Here is a 16,993-nt window from a genome sequence, read left to right as displayed (position 1 = left end):
TCATTTTAAAGAGAGCCATTTTAGGGAAAAAATGTTTATGACAATCTGAGATTTAAAATTTCTGTAAATTAGCTTTAACTCTGGTTGTGAGGTTTCTCTATCAGTAATCTAATCAGTACATTGTTTTTCTTCTGCTGTACAGTAGGCTATTGATAAAGATCTATATTTAAAAAGATACAATTATGAATTCACTCACCATACCTGTAATCTAGGTAATGTGTTTGTGTTTGTACTCTATTTGAATAGCTTTCAAGTTACATGGCAACTCAGCGTGATTTGGTATATTACTATAACTTTATAGGACAGGAAATGCAACATCCAGCTCTAATTACAATAATAACAGTCTAATGTGCTTGCATTGTGACTGTGCCCATACTTTTGTTTCAGCAAAAATATGGATATCATAAATTGAGGCACATAATATCTTTGCTAATCTATATTTTGTATCTTTACAATTATTAAAGACAGTGGGCTATATGGTTAATATGTTCCACTAGTACAAGTTAACTAAAATAATGATGAATCTATGATTATATCGTAAAGGGATAGTTTACCCAAAAATGAAAATTCTCTCATCATTTACTCACCCTCATGCCATGTATGACTTTTTAATCTGCTGAAAACAAAGATTTTTAGAAGAATATTTCAGCTCCGTAATGTAGATAATGAATAGGTACCAACATTTTGAAGCTCCAAAAAGCACATAAAGGCAGCGTAAAAGTAATCCATAAGACTCCAGTGGTTAAATCTGTGTCTTCAGAAGCGATATGATAGGTGTGGGTGAGAAACAGATCAATATTTAAGTCCGTTTTCACTATAAATTCTCCTCCCTGCCCAGTAGGTGGCGATATGCACTAAGAATGCGAATCATCAAAAACAAAAGAAGAAGAAAGTTAAAGTGCAGATTTATAGTAAAATAGGACTTAAATATTGATCTGTTTCTCACCCACACCTATTATATCGCTTCACAGATTTAACAACTGGAGTCTTATGGATTACTTTTACACTGCCTTTATGTGCTTTTTGGAGCTTCAGAGATTTGATCACCATTCACTTGTATTGTATGGACCTACAGAGCTGAGATATTCTTCTAAAAATCTTTGTTAACAGCAAATGAAAGAAAGAGAGTCATACACATCTGGGATGGCATGAGAGTGATTAAATAATGAGATTATTTTAATTCTTTAGTGAACTATCCCTTTAAGTGTATAATTATGCAAAATTAAGTGCAAAATTATGTAATATGGATCACATGACCTGTATTTTAGTTTTTTTAAAAGCTATTTTGACATCATATTTGGCCAGTTTTAAATGCATTGATTACATTATAAAGCATGCTGTTTGTATCACAGAAGGCTACACCTTCATGTACCCTGTTTTAGGTAAATTTGCTCCCTGACTTTGAAGTGCTCTGACAGCAAGCATTATTTAAAGGGATAAGCTTGCTTTTATAATTTTGGGTCTCAAGTCGCAGGTAAGTACTAGGTGTCAGTGCTTTGTAAAAAAAAAAAAAAAAAAAAAACTGCATAGATTAAACTTTTCCTGTTGAAATCCATCAACAAATTAACATAAGAATCCAGCATTCAGTTCAAATTACAGAGCATATAATGGTAGAGAACTAAGATTCAGAACAGTCATATGTATCTAGTCAGACTCCAGTTTGTGCAAACAAGGCCTGCGTCTACATCACCAAACAGTAACATTAGTTGTAAAAATAATCAATCTTCACTAATGCAAAATCCAATTGAGCTATGATGTGCCATTGTGTGGCTTTGTGGCCACATTTTCATAAAAGAATAGTTCACACAAAAAAAGCACAATTATTTACTCGCCCATGTTATTTTTTCAGTTGAACACAAAAGTAGAGATTTTTGAAGAATGACATGAGGGTGAGTAAATAATTACATAATTTTCATTTTTGGGTGAACTATCCCTTTAAATACAACTAAAGTTCAACAAGAGAAGCAGAGTGGTCAGTAAAAAGGCATTTTGTAAAGGCACAGCAGTATCCCTTTCCTCTTCGTGTCTCTCCTGTTCCACCTTTTTCTCCTCCTCCACCTCCTCTTTTATCATGTTGTCCTCCTCTTTCTCCGTTGGCTCTATGCTATCACAGCGATCCCCCTGGTAACCCTGATAACAATGACAGTGGAACCTCTCGGCCAACAGCTGCAGCTCGTGCTGGGAGTGCCAGCCTGTCACGGTGAAGGTGCCGTTGCGGTTGTTCAGTATGCGGTAGTTGGTGCGGCTCAGGTGCAGGTAGTGGGGTGCCTCCGGGTCTCGGCGGATGCAGCGTCCATTTGACTGACACAGGAATTCGCTACAAACTTCTGCTGCCCGGGTAACGTTAATGATGTACTGACCCAGTCTATGGTTTAGAAATGCCTTCACCTTGGAACAGTTGTGCTGAGGAGAAATTCAGAGGAAGTTATAATGTGTGGCATAAACCTGTAGGGAAACTTTACCTAAAATTAGCTGTCAAGTATACAAGTAGTTCACCCAAAAATGAAAATTCAGTCAATTTACTCCCCCCTCATGTCATTTCAAACCCATATGACTTTCTTTCTTATGTGGAACACAAAAGGAAAATTTGTAAAGATTTTTTTGTATTTTCAACACAGTGGCAGTGGATGCCTCACTTTAAAGATTAAACAAAAAGCACTAACGCGGTCTCGTGAAGTTCGTAAGAAATCAGACTTTCGTAAGAAAGCATGCAACTTTTTCTCCCATAGAGAAAAATAAATGAAACACGTGATGATGTTGTTCCTAAGTTTAAGGCTGCATTTCATTCAACTCGAAAAGTTGGAAAAGTGCAATAAAACGGCGCTTTTACAATCGTCCGGACTTCCAGTTTGGAGATTTGTGCATTTTGGAAAACATCAACTCTGATTTCGTCAAGTTGCAGGTGCGTGACGTCACACAATCATGTCAGCACCTGGGGCGATGTACAAAGTTAGTGATTAAACATTAACTTTTATTAAATAATATTGATAAATGAGTCAAAGTTCCCACATTACTTGATATTAAAGATTGTTTAACAAACATTTGCAGAGACAGGTGTACAAATCATGGTAAATTATACTCTCTTTTGATAATCGTACACCTGTAGCACAAATGCTAGCACTGCAGCATTGTTTATCAGTTGGGTTGCTAAGAGGCATCTCTGGTGACAGTAAAACCCCTGCTAAGCTAACGGGAGCATTGCAGTTTTGTTTCCTTACACGTCATCTTCCGAGCATCTGGGAATGGAATGCCTTTAAGGCCGGAGAGGAATATCCCACAACTGACTTTGAATGGAACGTAGCATAACCACTATGCCAAACCAAAACCTAATCATAAAGTCGATCACCATATTCAAACCCTAAATCTTACCATGATTTGAATAGGAAAATAAGTTTTGTGTATCACAGAAGAAAGAAACATAAGGGTTTGGAACATATTACAGGTTATTGAGATACATCAGTGTTGTTCCAAATTGGAACCACATTTGTTCACAGACTTGTCCTTTATTTGAAGAAAGTGTTTGGTAGAAGTGTTGCTAAAATTTGATGCCTGTATTGTATTGATTTGAAATTCTGTATGTTGATTGGTTGATCTCTATGGGAATAGAATTTTTTCATAAAAACCAAGCTGTGCAATGTCATACGATTTTGCCATCTTGTTCGAATTATTACGAGATGTCATGAGATATTGAAAGCACCACAAAAGTAGTCAGTATGGCTTGTGCGTCATATACTAAGTCTTCTGAAGACATATGAGAAACAGGCCGAAATTAAAGTCCTTTTTCAGTAAAAATCTTGATGACTGTTGCACATCCATGAGCGCTATGAGACGCTTACCAGGGAATAGGACATGAGGTCCCTTTTAAGCTTTAAAGTGCATCACTATCAACTGCCCCATTGTATTGAAAAGACATTACAGAACAGATATTATTTTTTTCTTTTGTGTAAGAAAGTCAAAAAGGTTTTGAACAACATGAGGGTGAGTAAACAATGACAGTATTTTCATTTTATTTTCATGAATACATTCTGTATTGAACCTGAAATCAATATGAATTTCATATTATTGCAACTGCAGTGATAAATCATCTCATTTGGAGGCTGCTACAAACATCCTCGAACCATATTGAAAATCTCTAAGAATGTATGAACATTTCTCCTTGAAGCAGATTATCTAGTCTTGACCTGCACCACTTAAATAAGTATGTGAAGAGCAGAAACAGATGTTTAGAGATGTTTCAGGTGCATACATGAACAGGTGTTAAAATACTCACCCTTGAGGAAGTGAGGTTAAGATCTCCCCAAATTACAAAACCTGCAGCTCCCAAAGCAGCAATTTCTCCTATTGTGTGTATCAAGTCCTTCTGTGAAATAAGTGAATTAAATAATTAATAACATTATTAGAATATAAAATGTATTTATTATGACATCAGGCTGTGATGTGTTAGTATCGTTACATTAAATTCAGTGCCACAGTTTCTTAAAACATGAAATGGTTATACTGAGGTTTTATATGTAAATGTAAGTATTTTTTTTTCTTTTTTTTTTTTTTATTGTAGTCAATCCAGCCATTAGTGTCTTAAATTGTAAGTGTGCTTTTGGACCACTAGAGGGAGCTCTTGATTTCAGTCTTGTACAGGTGATATTACAGTGGAAAACAATAAGTATTTTGTTTCACCATTTGCTATAGGCTATTATTTTGAAAGCATCTAATAATAACATCAGATAAAGACATTTGTTGTAGAATTTATCTTTTAGCTGACTGTAACAGCTTTTTGTAAAAATTAGGTTTTATGTAAAAAAGCCAATAATATATGCACAGGTTACTTACCTGAGTCAGAAATGTCATTGCCTCATCCCTATACCCCAGTCGTGTGTATACGTATGTAGGCAGCTCATAGGGCAATGAGGTAAGGGAGGCCAGCCTCAGCGCCTCCATTACCCGATTCTTCGAGAAGTGCAGGTTGCGAACGCTGTCTGTGTGGCTCTTGCGTATCGCCAGGGCCGGAAAAAGGGCAGTGCTGCTGTTCCACATCCAAAACAGCTCTTCATTTCGGAGGGTTTCCTGTTGGGGGCATGTGCCACTGTAGTTGTGTGCATGAACATTGTAATTGTGACAGTCAGGGTACAGATAGAAACCCCAGAGGCCATGTGGGCGAATTTGAGTAGCAAGCTGCAAAGTGCCCTGCATGAACGCCCTGGCACTCTTTTCGAATCGCAAACGCGCCAACTCTTCCACCTGCTCTTCGGTCACATTAATGTACGCCTGTGCGATCAGCTCGCGTGAATGCTGTCGGTAAATGTCTTTCTTGTGCCAATTCCGACTCCATTGCGGTCTCCAGTACTCCCAGTCGATTACAGCCAAGCCATGGAAGTCTTCCGAAGGAATGAAGTGTGCTATGTCTTTTTGGGCTTTGCGAAGATGTTCTTCAAGACTAGTGTTCTGAGGTAGGCCTCCGTTGATGGAAACCCCTTGTTCATTGTAGAAAGGGTAGTAGCCCAGGCGGTTGGCATAGAAGATGGTGACATTTTGGCCTGTGTGGACCGCTCGTGGACTGCCGCTGATGTGGAAAAGATCAAGACTGACGTTGACATTGTACTTCAAGGTACACATGTCCAGTGGAGCATTCCAGGCTGCAAGGAAAGGCTTGCGGCCCACCAGAGGCAGTTTAGCAGGTTTCTGGCAAAAGGTGGAGTGGACCAGGATCAGCAGCCAGGAACAGATGATGGCACAGGCTACGGGCACAGTGTGGTGTTGCAAGGCCCCCCAGGGCACACCGGGCATTCTGCTGCGTGACTCAGCACAGGCAAATGTCAATCATCCTGTGAGATAAAAATACAGAAAATATTGTTTAGAGGTTTGGTCGAAAAGACATGTACTATTTTAACCATAATTTGTATGTCTTGAATTAGACAATAACTTGAATACTTCGGAAATAACATGCACTGATGAATTGTGCACAATAAGACCAAAAATGCATGTGTTAATGTATTAATAAAGTAAGTAGGGTCTATTTTGATTACATGTTGACTTCAAATGCTGTCCTAGGGGCATGCTAATGCTAATTACATTTAATGAGCCTGCCATTAGCAAATACTCGTGGCAAAAGGAAAGCATTTGTACAAATGATTGTAAAATTATATCTAGCTTAAAGTTTAATAGCTTGTGAAACAGAAAAATTTGAAATATTCAGAAAATTTGGCAAAAATTGCAACTAAGTGAATATAAACACAAGAAATGCAACTCTGAGCATGTTGTGAATGATGCATTGGTATACATGGAGCACAGCTCTATATTTATATACATTTATACTTTCCAAATTTAAACAAAAACATACAAGCATGTTAGCTATTGACGAAGTAGCTAACAGCTAAAATGGGTAATGCGCTCATTTGTAAGATAAATGTGACACCTTTGGCCCAAAATCTTAAGCCAAGTTAAATGTGAAATGTAGGGAGAAGTCAACTGTAAACACATTTTGTGCTTCTGTCTGGTTTGTTGATGAGTCAAATGGTCATTTAGGGGGTTGCAGTCATCAGTGAAACCAGCAGTTAACCACAAGTGTAATGGCCAAATCCAGCCACATACTCTCACCAGTGTGGCGCCCACATAGCCATAATCATAGCTGTCCTCTCCGGATGGCCTATCAGCACACAAAAGCTTTCAAAGACAAATTAGCTGAGTTCACCACACAAGTAAAGGGTAACCTTTACATATGTGGTTAAACATTTTGCAAGGTTTTTCCAACACAGATCATGGACCTAAATGCAATTGTCCAAATTCATGCCACTTCTGTGGCAACTTCATATGCATAGATCAAAATTCCAAAGCTTTCATCTGGGTTTCAGTACATAGTTGATGGAGAAATATTGAAAAAATGATGGCTTAAATGACCAAAATCCTATATCACGATATGAGCAATTTTATATCACGATAACGATATATATCACGATATAGTTACATTTTTCTGAAAAATCAATAAAATTTTATTATATATGAAGCCATGTTGCAATGTGTAATTTTGAGTAATCCAGTCAGTGAATTAAATTCTTTATAAATGAAAACTTCTTCATCTTATATCATTTTCTCTTTATTTTGAACTTGACAAACATAGTCAAAGTAAAAACATAAATAAAAATACACATTTCGGTCTGATGATGTGCACCAATTTTCTTCTTCTTTTTCTTGTTGTTGTTGTTGTTGTTATGATTATTGTTATATAATTACTGTTATATGTAACTTTCCTCAAGAAACTTAACATCTTCTCAAAGCAATGCAAAAAGTAAAATGACATAAATTAAAAAAAATATCCATAAATAAAGCATTAAATTATGCTCTTTGTTTTTTAGTAATCTCTATAAAGAAAATATAAAATATCTGAAGGACAATATGGCTGGTTTGTCTCCTGATATCAAAAATCATTTGAACTGAATTTTAGAAAGGGGTTTGATGTGTCTTTTTAAAAACCCACTTGACATCGAGAGAAACCAGAATGAGTAACGGGTGTGATCTGCGCTTTTTCTGTCATAGGAGCACAAATAAAGGGACCGGGATGACTTTAAGACTCAGCGCACTTGCATGTTTCCGACTGCATGTGCAACACTTGCACAAAACACAGCTGTGTGTGTTTGGATGGGAGGCATGTTTGGAGCACAGGATGAATGTCACTGAATTTGCTTTGACGGTCACTCAAGCGAAATTTCATGCCACAGAAGCTGATTCAGGATTAATTTTTTCTCGCGTTCTAGACAAGCTTTTCATCTAATGGCATATGCAGCTGTCAGTGAAAAACTGCGTATCTTTATTTCTATCAGTCTCATGTGAAGCCCTGACCTCTGATATATACGCGCACATGGATAAATCGACATACACAATGTACAAACCTTGCAAATTGCTGTTTCCTGCCCGGTATCGCGTTTTCTAAAGCCAAACCAGTTCTACACCACGGAGGATGTTTGTTTTTTTTTCTCCATAATCTCATTTTCTCATTCAAATGAATTTGAGGAACGAGCAGTCCCTCTGCCTTCCTCCATTTATCCGACAGAGTGTGTATTGTGGACATGTTATGTGCTGTACACAAGGGCGTAGATTTGGCTTGAACACACATACAATGTGAAGAATTTACATGTTTCCATTGATCATGGTATAAATATTGGGGGGGGGGGTTGTACTTGCTTGTTTTTATTATTGGGGGGGGTTACCCACCCCCCCCCAGAATCTACGCCCCTGACTGTACACATTTCTCATGTGGCAAATTTGCATTACCGTGATAGAGACGATAATCCAAAATGTATACCAATTGGCAAATTTCTACTGGTTTATCATGTTTACCGGTATATCGCCCACCCCTAGCTTAAATTAGAGACTTATTCATGTCCAAGTTACTTTAAAAATGTTACAACATGTCTCAGGAGTCTCTGATTTCTCTCGGCTGCTGCATTAGAGTAAGGCATGGAATCAGTCACTGGTAGCCATCGCAGTAATAACACATGCACTCGAAGGTTATTAATGCCAGTCATGTGCTAAATCAGAGATTGAAAAATTAGGTACAGCGTGGAATGTTGCGGAAGAAGGCAAATTCTGTAGCCCCGTGGTCGTTGTGTTATTGACTGGAAAGAGCCTGGCTGAGAGCGCTGGGCCCATGCCAGGAGGGGGAAGAATAAACCACTTCCTGCATAATAAGACCTCTGCTTTGCAGTAAGCTTCACAGATACAGTTGACTGCTCTTTATGGCATTTGTTTACCTTGTGTAGGATGTTCGATGTGTTTAGTATGATATGGAGTTCATATAATACCTTAATAACTTGGATCTATGAAAGGTTTTACTTACTGTAACGATTGTTTTGTTAGGTAATAAAAAAAGTGCTTAAATGTTGTAAAATCTAATTAAACTGTCTTTTAATCATCAAAAATATGATTTAATATGACTGCATCAACCTGACTACATTTAGTCACAAAAATCAGTTTTAAGGTATAGATCAAGTAGAAATAACTAGCTACTCTAGCTGAAGTTTTTAATTTTTTGTTATTGTTAAAATAATTTCTCCTTTCCCAGCATAACATCCAGAGACAACTGTAAGTGAGCCATTTTAGGTTAATTTCCCCAAAAATTTAACACTGTGGTTCTGTCACTTTAAAATCATTGCCCTGATTATTCAGACTATTCACACTGTGAATTTGGTGACCGTTGGTCAATAGTTTTGCTGCTGAAATCATTTCCTGCTGACTGAAATTCAAATTACTGCCCCCAGGGGCCAAAGCTGGAAGTTTTGTTGAGGTGAAATGTCTACAAGGTGGCACTAAATGTGAGTTGTATTTATAGTTTTAAATGATTTAGTAAAATAAAGAGGGAATGCATATTTTAAAAGCTCTGCCCCTTAACCCAATCCCCAACCCTAAACCTAACCATCATGAAGTAAAAATGTCATGGTGGTTTATTTGAGCATCCCAAACTTCCTGACTCAACAACATTTACGTTAGTTTGGGGCGGGACTATCTGTTTTTTCGATCAATGGAAGACTGGTGTAACATTCGGGAAAACTGGTTTGAAAATATTAATTTATTTTTGCAGTTTCAGCATAGAAATTATCTTTAATGCATTGACTTACCGATTTCATAAATGTATGTTTGTGAAAGGCTTTACTAAAGGCACTTTAATCCAGAGCATATTTTCAAGAGCACAAGACAAGGTTTTTTCTTTTTTTCTTTTTTTTTTTTTTTTCAAAGTACTGTATTTGGGGAATCCAAGTCGGGGGGGAATGAATAAAACTTTCCATGAAGCTTCTGGGTTAGCATTCAGTGAAAACACTGGGGCATGTGAACTTACCATACAGAATTGAAGAGATTACGTTTGAATGGCTTTCAAATAGATTTATTTACCATACCTTCAAGCTTCCTCAAACCCTCAGCCCTCTCTGGCAATAATTAAGATACATGTGGGTTAGTGAGAGTGGTTTATGCAGAAACCTTTCAGGAAGCAGCTTCAGAGAAACTACAAAAGACATGGAGTCAACCTGATGTGAACATTTCAACGCATCTTCATTGAATACAATCCAAATGTGAATTCAATCCAAATTGGAAACATAAATAAGACCAAAACCAGATTTACAACAGGAGACAGAAAGGCTTCTTGAATAGCCATAAAGGAACCTCAGAGCTATTTGGCAGAAGTGTGGTTTAATCACTGTGGCTTTGAGGACGATGTGAGGCAAGCTCATTCAAGCATCTTACCATTTAACCTTTTGTTAGTCTCAAATGAAATTAAATGATATTCTGTGACAGGCATAGCTTTCAATTTTATTATGAATATTTTCTGTTTGATCTTTCGACTCTTTATGTAGTTGGAATCCAAAGATCACACAGAAAGATCACAGATAAGAGGTTTAATTTGGTTATTTATTGCTGTTTGATGCTTGAATGGTAAACAACCCAAAAAAGGGAATCTTAATCATGGTGTAACCCAAACAGACTTTAACAGACTAAAACAAAAATTATAATCAAGTTAATCTGAGGTTGTGTTTTGGTTTGAAGTAGATTGTCATCTCTTAGATGGTAGGGGACCATTCACACCGAATATATATTTTTGTGTCCATCAGCGATGTTTTATAATTGCTTTTCTATGTAAACATGCGCTAAATCAATGTCTTAGACCATTACACTACATCTCACTGTTTTTTCATCATCTCATGGAGAAGCGCTGAATTTTTAAGATGCCATGTCAAGTTCAAGTTGTAAAACATGCTCCATCTAGTTTTTTGCATTGTTCTGGCCCCTAAGAGTGTTCCTTTAGCTCAACTGGGAGAACATGGCACAAACAACACCATGGTTGTAGGTTAGATATGTGTTCCCAAGAACCACAAACTACTAAAGCATATAGCTGGAATGCACTGCAAGTTGCATTGGATAAACGTATCTGCCAAATGTGTTATTGTAAATTGCAATAAGGTTAATGAATGGATCACGCTGGATATTCTGAATAAAGCTGTCACCATCCATTGCACTGTAATCTACTTTTCAGTCATATGGATAATGAACAGTTATGAATACACAAGCGCATTGACCAAACATTTCCTATTTATAAACAAACGTTCACTATAATTGACGACAATGGCACCACATTTGTCTGTCGTTTACTCATCTTCAGTGTTGGTGCATTTTGGCTGTGATCCCAGAGAAGCTCTTGATCAGGAAGTTAGTTATCTCATCTCTAAACCCTTCCCTCTTATTAAGTCACTTCAAAATATTTACAGTGGCACTGTTCAATGACATCAGTGGTGCTTCAGCACACTTCCTCACAGTAAATTTTAAATTAAACTGACTCTGAGGAACTGAGGAAACTGAGGAACGCATGGGCTAATTAGGTTTTCTTTAATTTGATTTCCTTTTAAAACACTTGTGGAAAGGTCTTACCCTGTCACTTTTACATCCAAACCCATAAAGTCACAACACACTCGAACATGCCCTTTACACTATTAATGAAACATTTAGAGTTGCTTGAAAGCCCATGTAAACACCACTGACTCTTGAAATAACTTGAAATCCTTGAACTTGTAACTTGAAAGTTTCCTCTTGAATGAGAGCAAACATTGTTCATTGACAGCTACAGTATCATACCAAGGAAATGTGCTTCTGATATCAAAAATGCAATAAATTCAATATAAAATTCCATGTAAAAAATGTTTTATCATTTTTTTACAGCAACACCTTTGTTTCCATCCATTTACTGGAACTTGTCCCAAGAATTTCTGTCATCTCTACTCAAGTTTCAACTCAATTATTTCCATTTAAATCATTTAAATTAAATAAGTAATTTAGATTAGGTTTAAAAGTGTGTACTCTCACTCAAGTAAACAATTGGTGGCATTCCTGTCATTACATTACTGGGCTTAATTTTAGTTCATGTGTAATTTATTGAGAGATTATTGAATGGGACTTTTATGACAGCGGAAGTTTACAGCTGCGCTCGCTGTCACAGACTGTCACTCAAGCCGAATCCATCACTGCTGCAGCTTCGTGCTCTTCAAACAAAGTAAAACACTCTTTGCTCTGCACAGTGAAAAAATAATAGTTTCGTCATGCAATGCCTTCATTTAACACCAAGACAAGCGGATATTTCAAGATTAAAATTGCAGCTCCAACTTAAGGCAGCACTCAAAGGTAAGTTGTGGCTCTAATGCTAACGCGGGCTTTTCTGTGTAATGCGATGGTCATTTTCAGGGTGATTCTGTAATTGGACTCTTATGAGTGCTCATTTGAGTGTACATTTTTAAATCTGCAGCAAGATATCAGTATGCTTTGTCCCGTGTCCCACATGTCATGAGCAGTATTTACACATTTACTCCACGCCCTCGTGAGGGTTCTAGATACTATGGCAGCTATGGGCTGATTAACTGTATAAATCCATGTAGACATCCAAGTTAAGTGTAAATGCATTTTGCGTGATTGACAACTGGAGCGCAAACACACAACATTTCTGCACGTGTGTTAGAGATGGGCAGGCGCGAGGTGATCTTATGATGATGAGAGTGGCTGTGTCCAAAATCGTTCACTCATTCATTATTTCCTATTTAGTGAATGGCAGTAAGTGCACTATATATCAGCAGTGAGTGAACAAAATGTGTGAGTGAATTCAGACGCTGACGTATACACTGAGCTTTGGAGCTCTGGGGCTGTCGCAGAAACAACATCACATATGAACTTTTAAAATTCTTGGGCCTTACTTGTTATTCTTATTAAATAATAATAATAAATGAATACAATAAATCGTCATTCTGTTTGTCATTTTTAATATATATGTTAATATAAAGAGTAAACACATTTTATCAAATGTACATTATTGTATTTATTTGTTATACTTTAGTATCTTTAAACTCCAATACAAGCTGGGTAGCATTTCTGATGCTGATAATTTGCTCATCCGACCAACTTATCATAACCTACATGCTATAATGGAATATTTCAATCATCCATTGAATTAAGGGGCCTGGGTAGCTCAGCAAGTATTGACTACCACCCCTGGAGTCGCGAGTTCGAATCCAGGGTGTGCTGAGTGACTCCAGCCAGGTCTCCTAAGCAACCAAATTGACGCGGTTGCTAGGGAGGGTAGAGTCACATGGGGTAACCTGCTCGTGGTCACAATTAGTGGTTCTCGCTCTCAATGGGGCGTGTGGTAAGTTGTGCATGGAGCGCGGAGAATAGCATGAGCCTCCACATGCTGCGAGTCTCTGCGGTGTCATACACAGTGAGCCACGTGATAAGATGCACGGATCTCAGAAGTGGAGGTAACTGAGACTTGTCCTCCGCCACCTGGATTGAGGTGAATAACCGTGCCACCATGAGGACCTAGTAAGAAGTGGGAATTGGGCATGCCAATTTGGGGAGAATAAGGGGATTAAAAAAAATAAAAATCATCCACAGAATTATAATTTCCACTGTGTGCAGTCTCCTAAATTAGAAATAATATCATCTCAGTGAATTATTTATTAAATAAAGAATTCTTCATCTTAATGGCAAAATTCTGTATAAATATAAATAAAGAGTACATTTTAAAATGTATCTGTATGTTGTTGCTTCTCTATATGTTGTTATTTTAATCAAGTAATGATTTGTCAAAAAGTAATTTAATATATTCAGCATGAAATAAAACATTGCAGGAGTGAAGGAAGCAGTAAACTCCCAGCTCGTATGTCTCAATTGTACACTTAAAATTAGAGTCAATTGTGGGTAAGAATGAGTGAACAAAAGTAGGGAACGAGTGGCTCACGCAGAATTCAGACAATCCTACAAAATGGCGTACACCCGAAATAGTGCATTATATAGTGGATAGGGGGCGGTTTCAGACACAGCGAGAGTTCTGTGCCCTACGCAGGCTGCATACTCTGCGTTTAGGGAGCGGTGGTACTGCTGTACAGAACTAATGATCTAAATTCTTTCGACACTGAAAACTGTAACTACACTGAAATAAAAATCCACGCAGGACTTTAAAAGCTATGAAATAGCGAAAAGTAGGCATTAATAAAGTATGATCTTGTTTTGGTTTATATTTCAGCATTATATATAATGTCCATGTGGGACATTGTTCACATTATAACTGTAATAATTACTAGAAAGGTTTCCAAACCTCTCTTCTTATTGACAAATTCATCCAGATCTGACAAGAGCCCTTAAAGGAATAGTTCACCCAAAAATGAAAATTCTCTCATCATTTACTAACCCTCATGCCATCACAGATGTGTATGACTTTCTTTCAACTGCTGAACACAAATGAAGATTTTTAGAAGAATTTTTCAGCTCTTTTGGTCCATAAAATGCAAGTGAATGGATGCCAACATTTTAAAGCTAAAAAAAATCAAATAAGTCAGCATAAAAGTAATCCATGAGACTCCAGTGGTTAAATCAATATCTTCAGAAGCGATGTGATATGAGAATGTGTGGATGAGGAACAGAGAAACAGATCACTTTCACATTCTTCTTGTGTTTTTGGTGTTTGTTCTCTGCATATTGTCCCCTGCTGGGCAGGGAGAAGAATGTCTAGCAAAAAATGACAAATATTGATCTGTTTCTCACCCACACCTATCATATCACTTCTGAAGATGTGGATTTAATTATTGGAGTCATATGGATTACTTTTATGCTGCCTTTATATGCTTTTTGGGACATCAAAATTTTGGCACCCATTCACTTGCATTGTACTGATCTACAGAGCTGAAATATTCTTCTAAAAATCTTAATTTGTGTTATGGAGAAGAAAGGAAGTCATGCACATCTGGGATGGTATGAGGGTGAGTAAATGAGAGAATTTTCATTTTTGGGTGAATTATCCCTTTAAAGTGATAATAGTAATAATTTAATATTCTGTCATAATTTCCCTACACTCAAGTTGTTGCAAACCCGTGTGACCATCTCTATTCTGGGGTACACAAAAGATGTTACACAGAATGTAGATACTGACAAAATACATGACAAAATAAATGGTGACTCAGGCAAACATTCTGTCTAATATCTCCTTATTGTGTTGCATGGAAGAAAGAAAGTCATACGGGTTTGGAACAACATGATGGTAAATGATGACAGAATTTCCATTAATAACAATTATAATAATTCTGGTATATATGTTAAATGTGTATTATGTAGTGGAATATAGGGGAGTTAACGTCTATTATGTCATTTGTGAAAGTAATGATTTACTCACTACTTAAGTACTCTTTTATTTGGATACTTTATTACTCTTACTCAGGTATTATTTATGTTAGTACTTTTATTCTACTTGAGTAATTTTATTTTATTTGTTTAAGTAATTGTACTTTTACTTGAGTACAGTTTTTGGCTACTCTTCCCACCTATTTTACTGCTGCTTCAAGCTAAACTCTCAACAGAAAATTTGTCTAGAAACAAATAACCCTGTATTTCAGTGTACATTACACTGTAAACTTAGCTAAAATAGAAACAACACAGACAACTATTTTTGAATGGAATTTTACTTCAGTGCCTACCTTTACCATGCACATTGTTTTGAGAGCAGATGTCAACAGTACCATGTGAGCTCTGTATATAAAGTACTATACACTATACAGTATATATACTATGTGTAATATAAACATAATAGTAGTGAGTCAAGGTAATGAGAGGTCACTCACCTGTACATCCCACGCTGCTGCCTCAATCGCATTCTACTGGTAATACACTACGCACACCTCTCTACTTCTACAGAACACTAGCATAGTTTTTTACTATCTGCTCAACAGCCTACCCACCACTTTCTTATATACACAGTTAAGAGAGAGAGGAAGAGAGACAGATAGTTTCCAGAGAGGGAGGGAAAAAAACCAACCATAGAACCTCGGCAAGAAAGCCACAACACTGCGATTAGCCTAGACCAGGAGGGGAGGGAGAACTCCCGTCTAAATCCCATTGACTGAGTGTGTATGTGAAAGTTTGTGTGTGTGTGTGTGTGTGTGTGTGTCTGTCTGTCTCTGTCTCTGTGTGTGTGTGTGTGTGTGTGTGTGCATGTGTGTGTGTGTGTGTATGCAGTTGATCCTACCTCAAGACACTGTACACAGTGTCAGCGTCTTACGCTCATCCACATCACTCAGCATTAGCTGGGTTTATATAGTTTTTCATCCCTCAGTCACCTGGTTTGTGTGTTCACATGGGATTTTAGTGCAATACAGACAAAGTCAGGTACTGCCATTTGGATGCTCTGGGAGCATTTTTCCTGCTCAAGTTACTGTCCCCTGTGGCCTATGATTGTCTTGTTTTTCTGTCTTAGTCACTGTCTTTTGTGGATTTGGAGTAGACGTTTGTCAAGAAATATATCTAGAGGCTGTAAATTAACAAGAATATTAAAGTTCTTCTCAAGGTAATTTCTCAGTAATGTAGTATTTGAATAATTTATTGTTATGATGTAATAAATTATATATTTCATATGAGTTATGCATGCATGGATGGATGGATGGATGGATGGATCAATGCATGGTTGGATGGATGTATTGAGAGATAGATAGATAGATAGCTAGATAGATAGATAGCTAGATAGATAGATAGCTAGATAGATAGATATCATAAATGGATGGATGAATGGATTGATAGATTATTATATCCAAACAAGATACACAATCCACACAATTTGCATAGTATATTTTACAATAAAAATACAAATTTAAAAATAGTAAACATTATATGACAATTACACAATATGGACCTTGATCAAAGGTATACAATAACTTGAATATTTGTGAAAGCCATTTCAAATTTATGTTCACACATTTGAATTTCTCCATGCTTAAAAACACAAATAAATCCTTGCTTTGGTTAAAAATGCATTGGATTGCAATAATCCATGGTGTGATTTCTGGAACCATTAGTTGGCCTCCCCATCGCATTCCTATGGCAAACCGTGCTAAATTACCATGTGAAAGTTACAGTCCCCAAAGTTTGTTAGCACATTTATCTTAAAATAATTTCCTCTGACTCTAATTTAAAGACAGCACATGAGACC

The 16,993-nt window shown here is 37.0% G+C and overlaps 1 protein-coding gene across 1 annotated transcript; it reads right to left on the bottom strand.

Annotated features, from left to right (window-relative positions):
- Positions 1 to 1,038: 1,038 nt before the first annotated feature.
- LOC127436344 (hyaluronidase-4-like) lies at positions 1,039 to 15,817 on the bottom strand. Its single transcript, XM_051690449.1, has 4 exons — positions 15,633 to 15,817; positions 4,828 to 5,819; positions 4,271 to 4,360; positions 1,039 to 2,403 (listed from the first exon to the last, which is right to left on the bottom strand). The coding sequence occupies exons 2-4, from the start codon at positions 5,779 to 5,781 to the stop codon at positions 1,936 to 1,938; spliced, it is 1,512 nt and encodes a 503-aa protein (XP_051546409.1). The 5' UTR covers positions 5,782 to 5,819; positions 15,633 to 15,817; the 3' UTR covers positions 1,039 to 1,935.
- Positions 15,818 to 16,993: the final 1,176 nt, after the last annotated feature.

Source organism: Myxocyprinus asiaticus, chromosome 46, assembly GCF_019703515.2.
Source record: "Myxocyprinus asiaticus isolate MX2 ecotype Aquarium Trade chromosome 46, UBuf_Myxa_2, whole genome shotgun sequence".
In the NCBI taxonomy this organism is placed as follows: Eukaryota; Metazoa; Chordata; class Actinopteri; order Cypriniformes; family Catostomidae; genus Myxocyprinus; species Myxocyprinus asiaticus.
This window is presented reverse-complemented; position numbering and strand designations above follow the sequence as displayed.